Source organism: Equus przewalskii, chromosome 23 (assembly GCF_037783145.1).
Source record: "Equus przewalskii isolate Varuska chromosome 23, EquPr2, whole genome shotgun sequence".
Lineage (NCBI taxonomy): Eukaryota > Metazoa > Chordata > Mammalia > Perissodactyla > Equidae > Equus > Equus przewalskii.
Genome location: NC_091853.1, coordinates 94252 through 112565, shown reverse-complemented (window position 1 = coordinate 112565; position 18314 = coordinate 94252). Strand labels below are relative to the sequence as shown.

At 39.2% G+C, this 18314-nt stretch overlaps 1 protein-coding gene across 20 annotated transcripts in view; it reads right to left on the bottom strand.

Annotated features, from left to right (window-relative positions):
• MDM4 (MDM4 regulator of p53) overlaps positions 1–18314 on the bottom strand; it is a 51441-nt gene that overhangs the window by 30291 nt on the left and 2836 nt on the right. For 19 of the 20 annotated variants that reach the window (XR_011532160.1, XR_011532159.1, XR_011532161.1 and 16 more), the window contains exons 2-4: positions 4748–4860; positions 2690–2764; positions 26–159 (exon numbers count right to left, since the gene is read on the bottom strand). Coding sequence is in view for 12 of the 20 variants with exons in the window: in XM_008544589.2 (XP_008542811.1) it covers positions 26–159; positions 2690–2764; positions 4748–4860 (322 nt within the window). In the remaining 8 variants the exon portion in view is untranslated. Of the gene's footprint in view, positions 1–25; positions 160–2689; positions 2765–4747; positions 4861–5071; positions 5091–18314 lie in introns of those variants that run through there. The other variant, XM_070591364.1, reaches the window with a different exon arrangement.

Here is an 18314-nt window from a genome sequence, read left to right as displayed (position 1 = left end):
CTAAAGAAACCCTCACTCTTTTTACCTTGGATCTTTTACGGAGAAGCTCTGACGTCCTAGTAGTTCTCCCAAAAGATCTCCACCACAGTATACCATATGCTGCTCCTGCTGGTCATAAAGCTGCTTCACCATTATGTACTGGCCTAGATAGTGCATGACCTGCATGGAGATAAAACACCGTGAGGAGATCTGTCCGGCTGCTGTCAAAAACCAGGAAACTAATTATGAGATAAGTTAGTTTGCTGGAGTAAGAGATAATATTCATGAACACAACTGTCCGTGCTTGTGTAAGGGGTTCTACAACACAACAGTTGCCCCCAACTACTACGTTCGTCCACTTATTATCACTCTGGACATTAACAGACTCTTACTTTTTAGAACAGAAGTATACTGGTCTGACAATGAGAAAAGGTGAACTTACCTACTATCCCCTTAAAAGTTCTCTCACCAGTCCAAATAAAGGTGTCTGTTCTATTACTAGAGGTAATAAACTTTAAATTTGCCTGGGTCATAAAGATATTTTCCAAGTCCAGAGCACATAACTACTATAGGCTTTTGATGTGTGTTCACTTAATGCTTTTTGACAAATGAAGTACAATGTTTAATAAGCCATCAGCATTATAAGTGCATAAAACATAGAATCTAAACGTTTATCAAACGAAAATTTAGTCTACCTGGCTTCTTTTACAGAGTCCAAAAAATGGAAGGGAACACGGAGAAGTTCATGATTCACAACTTAAAAATTACCTAATTTTTTCCTAATGTTTTCTCCAGGTAGCAGATTTTTAAAAAATTACTTAAGTTTGCTTAATGACAGTAAGAATTTTGTTGTCAAAAATCATAAGCAGTTTAAAGCAACTATCTTTATCTTTAGGCTCCAACTTCTCAGGAATTATTAGATATCTGCACAGAAGATTTTTTCCACACTGTTCCCATTATACTGGAGTAATGATGTTCCTAGGCTCCCACCCTTCTCAGGCAACATATCCCAGGATTAACAGAGCTCTCATATCTACTCAAATATCTAGGGGAAAATAAGATGAGGAAGAGCATCTACTGGAAGAAAAAAAAGGAAGTTTTATATTTATGTCTGTCCAACTTTCTGAAAAAAATAAATCCACTCTAAGTATACAAAATAAGATCTTCTAAAATACTACTCTTGGGAACGGCCCTGTGGCTGAGTGATTAAGTTCACGTGCTCTGCTTCGGCAGCCCAGGGTTTCGCCTGTTCAAATCCTGGGAGTGGACATGGCACCGCTCATCAGGTCACGCTGAGGTGGCATCCCACATGCCACAACTAGAAGGACCCACAACTAAAAATACACAACTATGTACTGGGGAGCTTTGAGGAGAAAAAGGAAAAAAAAAATCTTAAAATACTACTCTTAATTTGTATATAATACTTCTATTCTCATACTGTCGCAATACACATACTGAGAACCAATATTTAAAAACACAAAATCAGAAAATTCCTCTTAATGTACTGGGTAGGGTCAAGATTCATAATAGAGAGTTTATCATGTAAACTCTGTCCAACTTTCTTCCCAGTAAAACATTCTCCCTGAACAATATGTACTTAATATCTTTTTTTTTTTAAAGATTGGCACCTGAGCTAATACCTGTTGCCAATCTTTTTTTTTTCCTTCTTCTTCTTCTCCCCAAAGCCTAAAGTACATAGTTATATCTTCTAGCTGTAAGTCCTTCTGGCTCTGCAATGTGGGATGCCGCCTCAGCATGGCTTGATGAGCAGTGCCATGTCCATGCCCAGGATCCAAACCGGCAAAACCCTGGGCCGCCAAAGTGGAGCGTGCAAACTTAACCGCTCGGCCACGGGGCCAGCCCCCTTAATTTCTTCTTGACCCAGGCAAACTCTGCCATGCTATTGAAGGAGAAAGCACAATTCATCATAACAACTTTACAGATGTAAAAATTCACACTTTAATAACAGTTTGGAAAAAAAGTCTTACTCATCAGAATTTTAGAGAGAAAGTCCAAAATGATGCACTTGATTTAAAATGATAAAGGAAATATGGGTATTCTAGAAAATCCAAACTGCCTCCAGACTTGTTTCCTTGTGAGGGATAACGGCTCAGGAGTGCAGCACTGCTGATAGGTGTTAAGCTTCTAAGAAAAGTCAAAAAAAGCTTGATATTTTGTTTCCTCTTCCTTTAGGAAGGGTTAGATCCTTACCCTACTAAATGCAAGCAGTTTGAAGAGATTAACATTTTAATATTGAGTCTTTTCTACTTAAAGAAATCAATTTGCTTTTGTTAAAAAAAAAAAACTTTAGAAGCTAAATAAGTTATTTAAATGCATTAAGTGTTTAAAACAACTCACAGGGCTCAGAAGAGTATCTGACACATTTATAATGAAAAACTACTGCATTTAATTCCTGCCTGGCAGCATATCCTGTAAATCACAGAGAATGTCATTTTTTTAATCTTGTACATGTTTTGCATTTTAACTGAGATCAATGAATTCATGGTTAATCTTATGTTAGGCTGACAACACACTTCAAAAGGAAAGGAAATATGAAGTTCAACCCAGCTCTTTAAAACAGAGCAAAAGGTGCCTCTCCAGTACCTTAGGAGTAGAACTTCCTTTCTTAGGCTTGACTTCAGAACTACACATTCACCAGCTTCTACTTCACAGCTGTTCTTAAAACTGAGAATTTTCTTTGTTGGCTTACCTCTTTAACAGTGAACATTTCACCTTGTGCACCTGCTGCCTGCAAAATCTTCAGAAGTGGCAGTTTTGGTCGTACCTGATACAAACATAAAGTAAACCTGCTATTTACATTTCAATTAGCTTCTGAAACCCTAGGGAACAAGAGAACCTCTTTAAACGTTTTTTTTTTTTTAACAAACCCTGGCAGAAACTTATCATCTAATAACAATCTTCCAATGCATAAAATAACTACAGATGATCAGACTACTACTTGTTAACCGTCCTGAAAAATCGCATTTTCATTGACACCTACTAGGATGGCTATAATAAAAGGAAAAAAGAAAATCAGTGTTGGTGAGGATATGGAGAAACCGGAACCCTTGGGCACTGCTGATAGGAATACAAAACGGTGCAGCTGCTGTGGAAAACAGTTTGGCAGTTCCTCAAAAAGTTAAACATAGAATTACCATGTGACCCAGTAGTTCCACTCCTAGGTATAAGTCCAAAAGAACTGAAAGTAGAGACTCAAACAAATATTTGTACACCTGTGTTCATACCAGCATTCTTCACTATAGCCAAAGATGGAAACAACCTAAATACCACTGACAGATAAAAGGACAAACAATGTGGCCGGCCCAGTGGTGCAGTGGTTAAGTGCGCACATTCCGCTTTGGCAGCCCTGGGATTGCCGGTTCGGATCCCAGGTGCGGACATGGCACCGCTTGGCAAGCCATGCTGTGGTAGGCGTCCCACATATAAAGTAGAGGAAGATGGGCATGGATGTTAGTTCAGGGCCAGTCTTCCTCAGTAGAAAAGAGAAGGACTGGCAGCAGTTAGCTCAGGGCTAATCTTCCTCAAAGAAAAAGAAAAAAGGATAAACATGATGTGATATCCACATACAAGGGATAGTGACTTTGTTTGCCATCTCTGGACTCTGATTGTGGAGTCTGTCTTTAGCGACACTATTTTATCTTTAAAACGTTATAAGGCCAGGGGCTGGCCCCGTGGCCGAGTGGTTAAGTTCGCGCGCTCCGCTGCAGGCGGCCCAGTGTTTCGTCGGTTCGAATCCTGGGCGCGGACATGGCACTGCTCGTCAGACCACGCTGAGGCAGCGTCCCACATGCCACAACTAGAGGAACCCACAACGAAGAATACACAACTATGTACCGGGGGGCTTTGGGGAGAAAAAGGAAAAAATAAAATCTTTAAAAAAAAAAAAAAAACGTTATAAGGCCAGATTTGTCTCTCTCTTCCTCTCACAGCCGCCTCGGTTTTGTCTTCTTTAGGCCTTCCTCATTCTAAAGTCTCACAAATATTTCCTAAATTTTCTTCAAATATTTTTTATCATTCCACTTTTTACATTTCAGTCTTCATCTATCTGGAACTTGTTGTTGTACAACATCTGAAGTCTTCGTTTGTTTCCATTCAGAGATGGTCAATTATGTCAAAACCATTTATTACAGAAGCCACATTTTCCCCTATCAAATCCAAATTCCACCTTATCATGTATTAAGATACATAATACTATAATTGTGCGATGTTTATGAAAACACAAAACTATGTATTTTTAAATGTTAGAGGAAAAGGTATGAAACAAGACACAACTAAATTGGTAATAGTATTATCTTAGGGGGAAGGGACTTTGGGGGAAGAAGGGAGGAGAAGATCAAAGGAGTCTTCATAAAGTTTGAATTTTTTAGAAGAATACATTTTCTACATTTACAATTTAAAATTTTTAAAGAAAACAAACTAGTTACAATGAAGTGAGAGACAGAAAACAAGCACATAACATGGCCCCAAATTCTCCACTAGCCATCCATACCCTAAAACATGCTTATTTTCAAAATATACCACTTTGAGCAATCTGTAACCTCCATATACTTATTTAATCAACAACCAATTCAATTTATGAGTATTGGTACGTTTACTAGTCTCCCTAATATGACATTTTTAAAAATAATCCCTTCTGCTGTCATAAAATCCTATGGTCAGTGAAGTCTGCTACGGTCAGTGAAGTCAGTGAAGCCTCAATTCAATTTTTTAAAAACTTAAAGAATAGGAATGCCTAAAAATGAGTTACCTGATTGATTTGTTCTGGAGAGATCCTGCAAGCACTGTCAGATGTTGAACACTGGGCAGAGGTGGAAAATGATGTCATTTTGGCAGTGAAGAAGCTGCAGTCTGTTGATAAATCTAAAAGGAAAAAAAACTATAAAATCTCTTCTAAAGCAGAAAATTCTCTTTAGGATTTACAAAAAGCAACCAGCAGAAATAAAAAGGACACGTATATCAGAGCACCCTAGACAAATGCAATGTACTCATGCTGAGGTTCTTGATCCCCTTCTGATCACTTTCTAGTTCAGATTCTGCAAAAAAACTGAAGAGAATTTAGAGGAAGAACCACCTATTCTCCCCTCAGGTAAAGCCTGACAGAGACAGGTTCAGGCATGCTCCACCCTCCATACTGATGAAAACGAGCAGCGTGTTTCAGCTCAAAGTCAAATTGACAATCATTCTCTCTCCAGTGGATAACAGAGAGTTCTTCAGTATCTCCTCCTCTCTGGGACAGTGCTCAGGAGCACCCGGCCCCAACAAATGCAGGGCTGAGGGAATTACCAAGATTAAGTAATAGATTTAAGATTCCAAGAGCACGTCAAGGAAAACCTCTGCAACATGTTGGAACATGTCTTGGCAAGAGACCACAGGAAAGTGAGAGTCCAAATATTCAGTATCAGTTAAAGCAGCTTTTTAAATGTGCCAAACCCAAAAAGTTGCATATAAAAGTTCTATTTATATGCAACTAAATACCCACAAAATAGGTGAAATCAAGGTGGACACACATCATCAAGAAAAGGTAGAGCATGAAGTGAAATAGAGAGTAAAGTTCAATTAAAATTTTTCACCTTCTACCTTTTATCCTTTAAAAAAACAAAAGCTATAGAGAAGAAAAATAAAATTTTAAATGAACTTGCTTAAGTTTACCTTCATGCTTTTTTCTAGTAAAAAGGTGAGGAACAATCAGTGAAATTTATGAATAACAAGCCACATCAGGGGAAGGATAAAAGGGGCCTAGAAAAAACAGCAGTCTGGCTAAAGCGAAGAAGATTCCTCACTCTTCTGAGATTTATTATCTATAACCAAGTATACATTCTTCCCTCCACCATCGGCTTCCCTTGCTACCAAATGGGAAGTTAAACAGGATACAAGCATAACTCAGACTTTTAAAGCAGCTAGCTTTTAATTGGCGTTTCAAATCTCACAAAAAAACTAATCTTGATCTTCCCCAACCTGCCTGTCTGTAGTCTTCCCCACCTCAGTAAACAGCAAATCCATCCTTCCAGTTGCTGAAGTCAATGACCTTGAAGCCATCCTCAATTGCTTTTCCTCTCACACTTCACACCCACTCCATAACTAAATTCTGAAGCTACATCTTCAAAATACATCCCAAATCTAACCACCTCTCACTATTTACATTGTTCCCACACTAATCCAGGTCACCTGTCTCGTCACTGCATTAGCCTCCGAAAGGTTTCCTTGCTTCCACCCCTGCCCTTCTACCTCCTAACCTTCTCCTTTTGTCTTTGCTCAAATATCAGTTTATCAATGAGGGCTTCCAAGACTACCCATTTTTTTTTATTAAGATTATGATAGTTTACAACCTTGTGAAATTTCAGTTGTACATTCTTGTTAGCCATGTTGTGGGTACACCACTTCACCCTTTGCGCCCTCCCCCCACCCCCCCCTTTCCCCTGGTAACCACCGATCAGTTCTCCTTGTCTACATGTTAACTTCCACCTATGAGTGGAGTCATATAGAGTTCGTCTATCTCTAGCTGGCTTATTTCGCTTAACATAACATCCTCAAGGTCCATCCATGTTGTTGCGAATGGGACGATTTTGTCCCTTTTTATGGCTGAGTAGTATTCCATTGTGTATATATACCACATCTTCTTTATCCAATCATCAGTTGATGGGCACTTACGTTGCTTCCACGTCTTGGCTATTGTGAATAATGCTGCAATGAACATAGGGGTGCATGAGACTTTTGGAATTGCTGATTTCAGGTTCTTAGGATAGATACCCAGTAGTGGGATGGCTGGGTCATAAGGTATTTCTATTTTTAACTTTTTGAGAAATCTCCATACTGTTTTCCGTAGTGGCTGCACCAGTTTGCATTCCCATCAACAGTGTATGAGGGTTCCTTTTTCTCCACAACCTCTCCAACATTTGTCACTCTTGGTTTTGGATATTTTTGCCATTCTAACAGGTGTAAGGTGATATCTTAGTGTAGTTTTGATTTGCATTTCCCTGATGATTAGTGATGATGAGCATCTTTTCATGTGCCTATTGGCCGTCCGTATATCTTCTTGGAAGAAACGTCTGTTCATGTCCCCTGCCCATTTTTTGATCGGGTTGTTTGATTTTTTGTTGTTGAGCTGTGTGAGTTCTTTATATATTATGGAGATTAACCCTTTGTTGGATAAGTAGCTTGTAAATATTTTTTCCCAATTAGTGGGCTGTTTTTTTGTTTCAATCCTGTTTCCCTTGCCTTGAAGAAGCTCTTTAGTCTGATGAAGTCCCATTTGTTTATTCTTTCTATTGTTTCCCTCATCTGAGGAGTTATGGTGTCCAAAAAGATTCTTTCGAAACTTATGTCAAAGAGTGTACTGCCTATATTCTCTTCTAGAAGACTTATTGTTTCAGGCCTAATCTTTAGGTCTTTGATCCAAGACCACCCATTTTCAAAACTGCAACTCCCAAGCCCCAGTATTCCCTGATCATGTAAGACATAAACTGCAAGTGGGCAGGGATTTGTATTTGTTTGTTCATTAATATATCCCCAGAGCCTAAAGTGATGAAGCATATGGCTAGAGCAACAGGACAGGTACAAGTATTAATAACAGAGTGGGTGGTTTCCAAAAATGGTCCCCAATGAACCACAGCTCCCAACTGGCTCTGTGACATAGAATCAACAGAATGCAGTGGAAGTGACAATGTGCCAATTTCAGGCCAGGAAGCTTCATTTTTGGTGCTATTGGAGGCCCCTGAAATCTGGCCACTCTACTGGAGACCACACAGAAAGGCCACATGGAGAGACAGCTGTCCAGTGGAGCCCAGCCTTCTAGCCATACCCTCCAAAGCACCACATCTTGGGACATTCCAGCCCCAGCTGACACCTGACTACAAATACACAACAGACTACAAGTGAGACCACCAGAAGAACCATCCAACTCAGCCCATAGGATCATAAAAAATAAATTAAATGGCTGTTATTTTAACTAAATTGTTGGGTGGTTTATTACATAGCATTAGATAATCAAAGCAGATGGCAAAAACTTATATACTCTGTACCAGGTACATATATTAATCCATTTAATACTTAATCCCATGATGTAGGTACTATTTTTATTCTTATTTTGCAAACAAAGCAAGAGAAACATAGGGACGTTATTTGCCCAAGATCAGACAATTAATAAATTGCTGGAATCAAGATTTCAAACTCAAAAGATCTCTGAAGTCCCCACTTAGCAATATTTTTTTCCCATTACACCTCAAGTGCACAGAACTAGATTAATCATAATCCTTTCCTTCAAGACATACTTTGTTCATTCATACATGGCCCACTTTTGATTCTTTTTCATAAAGCAATAAGCACCCACAAACTACAACTCTGACCACAATCTACTCTTAATTACAATATCCCCTATCCATTTGCCTGCCTTCCCCCAACAATCACGCTGAATCCTATGTTTTGATTTTCTACCCTTCCTTTTTACGTATTTTACTGCATCAAAATGGAATCCTAAAAAGTATGTATTTTTAGTTTAGCTGCTTTTAACTTTTTTAAAAAAGCAGTTATGTCATACCTAATTTTAGGGATCTTTGTTTCACTAAAACTCATTCCTACTGCTGTGTTACTTTAGTTCTTTTTTTAAAAAGTTGTATTGTGGTAAACTAGATATACAATTTACCTTTTTTCTTTTTTCCTTTTTCTCCCCAAAGCCTCCCAGTACATAGCTGCCTATTTTTTTAGTTGTGGGTCCTTCTAGTTGTGGCATGTGGGACGCCGCCTCAGCGTGGCCTGATGAGCGGTGCCATGTCTGCGCCCAAGATCTGAAACGGCGAAACCCGGGGCCGCCTAAGTGGAGTGCTCGAACTTAACCACCCGGCCACAGGGCCGGCCGCCAATTTACCATTTTTAAGTGTACAATTCAGGGTATTAAGCACATTCACAATGTTGTACACCATCACCACTATCCATCTCCAGAACTTTTTCATCATCCCAAATTGAAACTCTGTACCCATTAAACACTAACTCACCATGACTCCTTCTCCCCAGGCTCTAGTAACCACTATTCTACTCTCTTGTCTCTATGAATATGCCTGTTCTAGGTACCTTGCATAAGTGAAATCATACAGTATTTGTCGTTTTGTGTCTGGCTTATTTCACTCAGCATATGTCCACTTAGCAATGTTTTCAAGGTTCATCCATGTCATAGCATACTATTTTTTCATTTATTTTGACTGCTATATAACATTCCAGTGTGTGATGGTTATTTGTTTCTAGGTATTCACTATTGTGAATAGTGCTGCTATTAACATTCTTGTACATGTGGAGGAAAGTGTCTCTTGGGCATATCAACAAGAGAAATTGCTGGGTCATAGCCTATATGAATGTTCAACTTCAGGATCTGATATGGAACTGTTTTCAAAGGGTTTGCACCAATTTAAAACCCTATCAGCAATGTCTAAGACATCCTGTGAATCCATCTCCTCTCCAACATTTGACGTCATAAGACTTTTTAATTTTTGCCAATCAAATAGGTATGGGCTTGACTTATATTTTCCTGATCACTAATGATGCTGAATATCTCTTTATATGCTTATTGGCCATATGTTTCCTCTTCTGTGAAATATCTGTTTGTGTCCTTTGCACATTTTTCTAATTGATTATTATACTTAATGATTTATAATAGTTCTTTATATATTTTTAATATCAACCCTTTGCCAATTGGGTGTCTTGCAAATATTTTCTCCCAATTTGTAATGTCTTTTCCTTTTTTTAGAAGGCACTTTTATGAGCAAAAACTTAATTTTAACAAAATCATTTATACTTATCTTCTCTTTTTTTAATGAATGACCACTGTCTGGCTTACTCCCCAAGGTCTCATATCCACCTATACTTTCTACTAAGATTTGTCTGTGTTGTGGCGAGTGGAGGAGGTGCATCTACTAAAATTTTTAAATTTTTGCTTATGACATCTACATCCTTAATCCATCTACTTTCTTCTTCTCAGAGAGCAATTTTATTATTTCTCCACACAGATGGCCATTTTTTCCAGATCAATTTATTGAACATGCCTTTCTTGACTGACTGACATACACCTCTGTCATGTATCAAATTTTCCTTACATGTAGGGGTGTTTACAAGTTCTCTATTCTATTCCACTGGTCAATCTTTCTATGTTTATACAATTCGACACTGTCTCAACTTCTCTATCTTATAATGAGTCTTGCTATCCAGTAGGGCAAGTCTTCCCCTCCATGTTCCTTTTAAGAAGTGACTAGCTATTCTTGGCCCCTTAACTGTTCCATATAAATTTTAATATCATCTTATCAAGTTCCACGAAAATCCCTGTTGGGATTTTGAATAAAATTACATTTAATATATAGGTTAAACTGTTTTCCAATCATTAACATGATACATTCCTCTATTTATGAAGGACTTTTTTACTATCTCCTAGAAAAGTTTTTAAATTTTCCCTTTAGAGGTCTAGCATATTTGTGTTAAACCAATTTCTAAAGTTGGTATTCCAATGCTATTGTGATGCTTTTTTTTTTTTGAGGAAGATCAGCCCTGAGCTAACATCTGCTGCCAATCCTCCTCTTTTTGCTGAGGAAGACTGGCCCTGAGCTAACATCCATGCCCATCTTCCTCTACTTTATATGTGGGATGCCTGCCACAGCATGGCATGCCAAGCAGTGCCATGTTCACACCCGGGATCTGAACCGGCGAACCCCAGGCCACTAAATCGGAACGTGCGAACTTAACCGCTGCACCACCAGGCCAGCCCCTTGTGATGCCTTCTTTTTCATTCGTTTTTTAGTGGCTTTTGCATATGTACAGAAATACAAATGACATTCATTAATCGTATATTCAGTCACCTTGCTAAACTGACATAACCACTTCTAATAATTTGTCTGTGGATGCTTCTGTTTTTCTACATAAATGATATCATCAGCATATAAAATTTTATTCCCTCCTTTCCAATTCTTGTGCCTCTAATTTCTTCTACTTGTCTTACTTTACTGCTTAGGACTGTTACAATGTTGAATACATGTAATGATATTGGGCATCTTTGTCTGATTTTAAAGAGTGTGCTTGTAATGTTTCCCTTTACATAATGTTTGTTCTTTTTTTTAAATAACTGCCCTTTCTCAGCTCAGAAGGGTTCCTTTTCTTCCTCATTAACTAAGAATATATCATGGAAGAATGATTTATAAAATGCCTTTTCTGTATCTACTGAGAGAGGATCATGATTTTTTTTCTTTTAATCTATTAATGAGGTGAACTTTTAATTTCATTTATGGATTTTCTACTATTAAATCCTTGCACATCTGAGATAAACCCAACTTGGTTTGGTAGTATTATCTGTTTTAGTACACTGTTGGTTTTGATTTGCTAACATTTTGTTTAGGTTCTAAACTCTATATTAGTGAGTGAAATGGGTCTGTAATTTTCCACTGTCAAATTTTTGTCTCACTTGGATGGCAGGGTGAGCAGGCCTAACAGAATAAACAAACAGGCCTGTTTTCCTATCATCTGGAAAAAAATTCTACAAAATTGAGATGCCCTGGTCCTTGAAAGATTGGTAGAACTCACCTGTAAAACTTTTCTTTGTAGGAAGATTTTTAATCACTGCTTTAATTTAATAAACATTAGATGATTCAAGCTTTTAGTTCTTCTTCCATTTTGTCTACATTTTAAAACTTGCTGGTACATAGTTGACAGTATTCTCTTTTCATCTCTACTTTGTGTACAGATGGATCCTCTTTTCCATTCATGATATTGTTTATTCTATCTTCTATTACCTCTTCTACTTTTAAAAAATTTTACTGTTGATCTTTTCCTGATTTCTTAAAGTTAGACATTTAGCTTATTCCTTCTTTTATAATTTGAATATTTAAGGCTACAAATTCCTCCCCACTCCCACCCCAGCAATATTTTACTCAGCCCACAGGTTTTCATACACAAAGTTTTCATTATCATTCAACTATAAGTATTTTTAAACTTCTACAATAATTTTTTAAATCCATGAGTTATATAACTATGCTTATGCATACTGTATTTTTAAAATTATGTTCTGGTGATTAACTTCTAATTTAGGGCTGGTCTGGTGGTGCAGCAGTTAAGTTCGCATGTTCTGCTTCGGTGGCCCAGGGTTCACCAGTTCGGATCCCAGGTGCAGACCTACGCACCGCTTGTCAAGCCATGCTGTGGCAGGCGTCCCACACATAAAGTAGAGGAAGATATGCACCGATGTTAGCTCAGGGCCTGTCTTCCTCAGCAAAAAGAGGAGGGTGGGTGGCAGACATTAGCTCAGGGCTAATCTTCCTTAAAAAAAAAAAAAACACTTCTAATTTAGTGGCACTGTAGGGAGAGATCATCCTCTGCGTAAAACTTGATCTTTGAAATTGTTAAGGCTTTCACCATGATCTAGTTGATCAATTCTGTAATGTATGCTTACAAAACACTGTTCATTAGGTTAAGCTTGTTGATTTCTTACAATTTTATGTATCTATTAATTTGTCAGCCTGATCTACAAATAATTGAGATGTAATGAAATCTCTATGACGGTGGAATTTGTCCATTTATCCCAATGTAGTTTTACTTCATCTATTCTAAGATTTTTAGTCAGAGGTATACATACTTTAAATTGCTATATCTTCTTGGTGAATTGTCATTATATAGTGATTATCATTATGTAGCAATTCTTTCCATCCCAATCAAGACATTCTGTCTTAAAATATATTTTAACTTCTATTAGTAATGGTCATGCCAGCTTTTAGTATTTCCAGGTATGTACTTTCCCAAGCTTTTACTTTCAATTTTTGTACATCCTTAAACTTTTGGTGCACCCCCTGTAAAAAGCATCTATCTTGATTTCAGGTTTTTTAATCCGATTTGTCAATTTTTATCTTTAACTGGTGAATTTAGTCCATTTATTGTCACTGATATATATGGATCTGTTTCTACCATCTTCATTTAGCATTCCACTTTGTCCTCCTCTTCTTATGCTTTTAAATGTTATTATCCTTCTTAAAAATTTTATCTCCCTGCCAATAAGAACTTTAGCACGACAGCATCTAGCCTTTAAATTCTGCGATAGATACATTTTTCTCTCGTTTTTTTTTTTTTTTTTCCTTTTGCCTTAGCCTTTACAACAACAAATGATACCAAGGAATCTGATCACCTTTACTTCATATATCTCTTGTAACATTTCCCAGATCTGACTCTCTCAGTACTTCATCCAGAACTGTTTTCCATGCAGGCCTTTGTGTGGCAAGGCTTCCAAGACATCATATGCCTGAGAATATTTTTATCATCCCTTCCTATTCAAATGAATGTGGTTGGGTATAAAATTCTAAGATTCTCTTCAAAACTCTGAAAACACTCTTTTGTCTTTCTTCATTTAGTGATGCCGTTCAAAACTCTGATGTCAATTCAGTTTTTGCTCCTTTGTGTGGGATATGTTCTCCCTCTGAGGCTCCTATAATTTTCTTTTGCTTTGATATTCTTAAATTTCCCTATAATGTGCTAGAAGCGAGTTCTTCCTGATCTCTCATCTTTAGCACTCTAAGGAACCTTTTGATCTGAGGACTTTCATCTTTTTTTTTTTTAATTCTGAAAGAGAACTACTTTTCCATTATTTCTTCAAGCACATCTTCCTTTTAATTTTAGTTCTCTAAGTCTCCTATTATTCAGATGTGGGAACCTCTACATCTATTCTCCTTATTGCTTAGCTTTTCCTTTACATTTTCTTTTTCTTCATCCTTCTCTTCTTTGTTCTGAGAGACTTGCTTCATTCTAGAATTCTAATTTATTCTTCAGGTGTATTCATTCTGTTATTTCTCCCATCTGTGATGTTCTTTATTTCAACCATTGTATTTTTCAAGCCTACTATTTCTGCTTGGTTCTCACGGCCTCTGCTTGTTCTTGTTTCAAGTTGCTAATATCTTCCCTTTTTCTTTCAGGATGATTATCAGTCTAACTTTAAACTCTTGGTCCATCTGTTCTATTATTTCTGTCCCAGTGAAGGCTGTATAGTGTCCTTCTCTTGAAATACCTGTGTTCTTCAACTGTTTTCGTTATTTTGCCCTGGAGGATAGCAGCTACTGTGACAGGCACAACATATGGGCGAAGACCAGACTCCAGTCCATAAGAGCTGCAGTAAGCTGGAGTAAGGTACGAAACAAGCACTAAAGTGGAAAGCGCCAAGCACCAGAAACCATAACCACTCTCCACCCCACACAGTCCCTACTCAAGTCAAGCATTCACCCTCTGTTCCCTAGGGAGAAGCAGCATGGTGATAGGGATTTGGGGAGACCGCAGGATTAAGAAGGTAAGTGACAGCAAAGTGACCGCCTGAAGTCAGTCATCACCTGTTTTTTCTCAACTCCTCACAAGTATGGGCTTTTGTAACACGCTGATTTATTCTTGAGAGCTGGATTAGGATTCTGAGTTACAGCAAGTATAGAAAAAAGTAAATTTTTTTTTTTTGAGGAAGATCAGCCCTGAGCTAACATCTGCTGCCAATCCTCCTCTTTTCGCTGAGGAAGACTGGCCCTGAGCTAACATCCATGCCCATCTTCCTCTACTTTATATGTGGGACACCTACCACAGCATGGCTTGCCAAGCGGTGCCATGTCCACACCCAGGATCCAAACTGGCAAACCCCAGGTCACCAGACCGGAACATGCGAACTTAACCGCTGTGCCCCGGGGCGGGCCCTAGAGCAGTATTCTAACTCTTCCCCCTTGGTTTCATTAGCCTACAGTCGTGTCTGGCTGACTGCTACCCCAGGCCAAACACCTCCACACACACACACACAAACACACGCCGGTTCAAAACAGCCCACATCATCCATTTGCTTCTCACAGTATTTTCCTTTTAGAGGTCCTCTAGGGATAATTTTGGGGAAGGGAGCCAGCAGTCATGCTAGTTCTGCATCTCAGCAGGAACAGGAATAGACCACTTGGCAGCTCTGAAGAATTCAAACTTCAAAAAGAGTTTCTTACTTTGTTTTAACACCCAGTAGAAAGTGTTGCACCACTAAAAAAGACACTGATTTAAGAGGCATGGAAGTTCAGAGCAGGACAAATGGCATTTGACTGCAAGGCAGAAGAGGAATGAGAGGGAAGAGAGATATGAGTGGGAGGATTTTAAAATGGGAGAACAGTGGAAAGAATGGGAAGGAAGACACCACAAGTAAAGGCATTATTCAAGGACGTAAGTAACAAACGAAATCAGCGGTTGGGCTTTGAACCCAAAGCAAGATCTTGTCCCTTTTCCACTTGGAATCTCTTTTGAGCAGCAAGGTTAGGTACCGTTACTCACTCCTTAAGGAGAAAACTGAGAGGGGCTGGCCCTGTGGCCGAGTGGTTAAGTTCGCGCGCTCCGCTGCAGGCGGCCCAGTGTTTCACTGGTTCGAATCCTGGGTGCAGACATGGCACTGCTCATCAGACCACGCTGAGGCAGCGTCCCACATGCCACAACTAGAAGGACCCACACACAACGAAGAATATACAACTGTGTACTGGGGGGCTTTGGGGAGACAAAGGAAAAAATAAAACCTTTGGAAAAAAAAAGAAAATTCTCTCAAAAAAAAAAAAGGAGAAAACTGAGGCTTAAAGAAGTCAAATACCTTGCCCAAGTCTAAAGCTTATCCTTTTCCACTACACCATGCTGCCAGTTAGTACTTATATTCAGTTGCTCAAACCAGAAAGTTAGGAGTCATCTTGATCTCTCCTTCTTCCCCCATTATCAAATCATCAAACCTTGTAGAGTTCAACTCCTAAGTCTTTCAAAACCACCCTTTCTCTTCATCTTCATGACCACTTCCCCATACCAAAAAGTGTTACTTCTTGCCTACTTACTACCATCACCACAATAGTCTTTTTTTCTTTTTTAAGATTGGCACCTGAGCTAACATCCGTTGCCAATCTTTTTTTTTTCTTCTCCCCAAAGCCCCCCAGTACATAGTTGTAGGTCTCTCTGGTTGTGCTATGTGGGACGCCACCTCAGCATGGCTTGATGAGCAGTGCAATGTCCGTGCCCAGGATCCGAACCAGCAAAACCCCCAGCCGCAGAATCGGAGCGCACAAACTTAACCACCTGGCCCCGGGGCCGCCCCTGCAATAGAGTCTTAACTGTCTCTCTAACCCACTTCAATCCAAACTCCAAACTCCAGCCAGAAGGACTAAAAATACAATAAAACAAAAAAAAACAATCCTACTGTGCCAGGCCCTGCTCCATAGTTTGCTACTGCTCTAAAGACAAACAGAGTCAACCCCTCAGCACTTCGCCATCCTTTCCACTTGCACTGCTCTTCCCCGTGTTCCCTACACCTCAGCCACACTCATCTTTTAGTTTCTCAGAGCCTTTGCTTCCTGCTTCAGGGCCTTTGCACATATTGTTCCTTCATTTGGGGCACTGTGAGTTCTGTACAAGACTGATGCATCCTATGCCTTCCAGTTTCAAGTTAGATGTCACCTCAACAATCATTAACAGATACTAACCCATTTAAGTGAAAGGTTGGGGGAGGCGGGGCTTTAAACGCCTGCAGCTAACTTACAGCACTCGACCCACTGACCAAACTTCTCTCTAAAACAGGGTCATTCATACATCACGTACTTCCTGATGCGAAGCAATAGGAAACGCCCAGTTCCTCCTATGAAGTATTCTTGACCAAAAAAAATCCAAATCTAATCGAGCTTCTAGACCTAACTACCAACAACCTGTTTTCAGGAAAAATGGACGGTAGAGGAATAAGCAAACAAAACTAAAAGCAGGCAGCTAGCCCAATCTAGAATATAAGAAATTCTACGGGACCTCAGGTCAGGGGCAGGGCTGAAGTGCGGAGACTGTTACAGACTCAAAAAACATGAACCGAACACATCCTGTGGACCTTGTTCAAGTCCCCATTCAAACAAGTCATCCGTAAAACGTCATTTTTTCCTAAACAATCAGGAAATTTTGAATTCTGTACCAAGTAATAGATACTATTAAGAAACTGTTAATGGTAATAGAAAGTCACTGTGGTAATAATTTTTTTAAAATTCTGACAAGAGATACATCCTGACGTATTTAAAGGTAAAATGACACATCTATGATATACTTTAAAATATTTCATTAAAAAGGTGGGAAAAATAAAAAAATATATATTGAATTAAAACAAGAGATTTTAATTACCTTATTGAATGGTACACACCAAATGTGGAAGAAATCACAAAAATTCTGTGTTTATCTACCGTATCTTTTTTTTTAAAGATTTTATTTTTTTTCCTTTTTCTCCCCAAAGCCCCCTGGTACATAGTTGCATATTCTTTGTCGTGGGTCCTTCTAGTTGTGACATGTGGGACGCTGCCTCAGCGTGGTTTGATGATCAGTGCCATGTCTGCGCCCAGGATTCGAACCAACGAAACACTGGACAGCCTGCAGCGGAGCGCGAGAACTTAACCACTCAGCCACGGGGCCAGCCCCTATCTACCGTATCTTGAGAAAACTAGTACTTGTGAAAAATATTCCAGTTACATTAAGAGAGTCAGTATCACTGACCTGTGCTGCTGTGGCTCTCTGGAGATGCGTTTCCTTCTAGCTCACAACAAACCCTAGGGATGAGTATAGACAGCGGAAAAGAATTTGCCTGCTTTTAAATGAATGAGGGAAGAAAGACCTTTTTGCAGTTTTCTTTGCTTGCTTTCAAAAGGATGCTCCCTCAAGAGAGATGCATTTATTGAAAGAGAAGCCAATTCCACCACCTCATTCCAAAATAGAGCAGAACCAGGAACATCCCAGGGCAGGCCGAAACACCCTGGTTTTTCAGGCCATTTGAAGAACAAAGGACTAGCCTAGATGGTCCGTAGAGCTGACTCAGTAGGCACTCCCATTTCCAGAAACTCATCCCTCACTGGGTATGTGTGCTTAAGTGGCCTCCAGCTTACTCTCCATTCCATCTTGGCCCTCTTCTCCAGTCTCCACTTCCACCACTCAACACCCACCAGGACAAATGTGAACTCAGTTTCTTGAATTTGTCCAGCCCTTTACCACTCACCTCTCAAGTTCTTAGCACCGAGTTTTTCAAACTACAAGTTGGACTCCAGTTGTCTCAACTCCTCCCCTCCATTAATGAAAGAGAACAGAAAAGAAAACCAAAGCGAATAACAAAGGTAAGTTTTCTTCTGTGGAACCTGTTTGTTCTTGATAATAACGAACACTTAAGCACCTTTGTGTCAGGTACTCTTTAAAGCACTTTATATACAATAACTCTTTAATCCTTACAGAGATCCTATGAGGTGGATACAGTATTGTCCTCACTTTCAGAAGAGGGAGCTAGGGCAGAGAGGAAGGTGACTTGCCCAAGATCA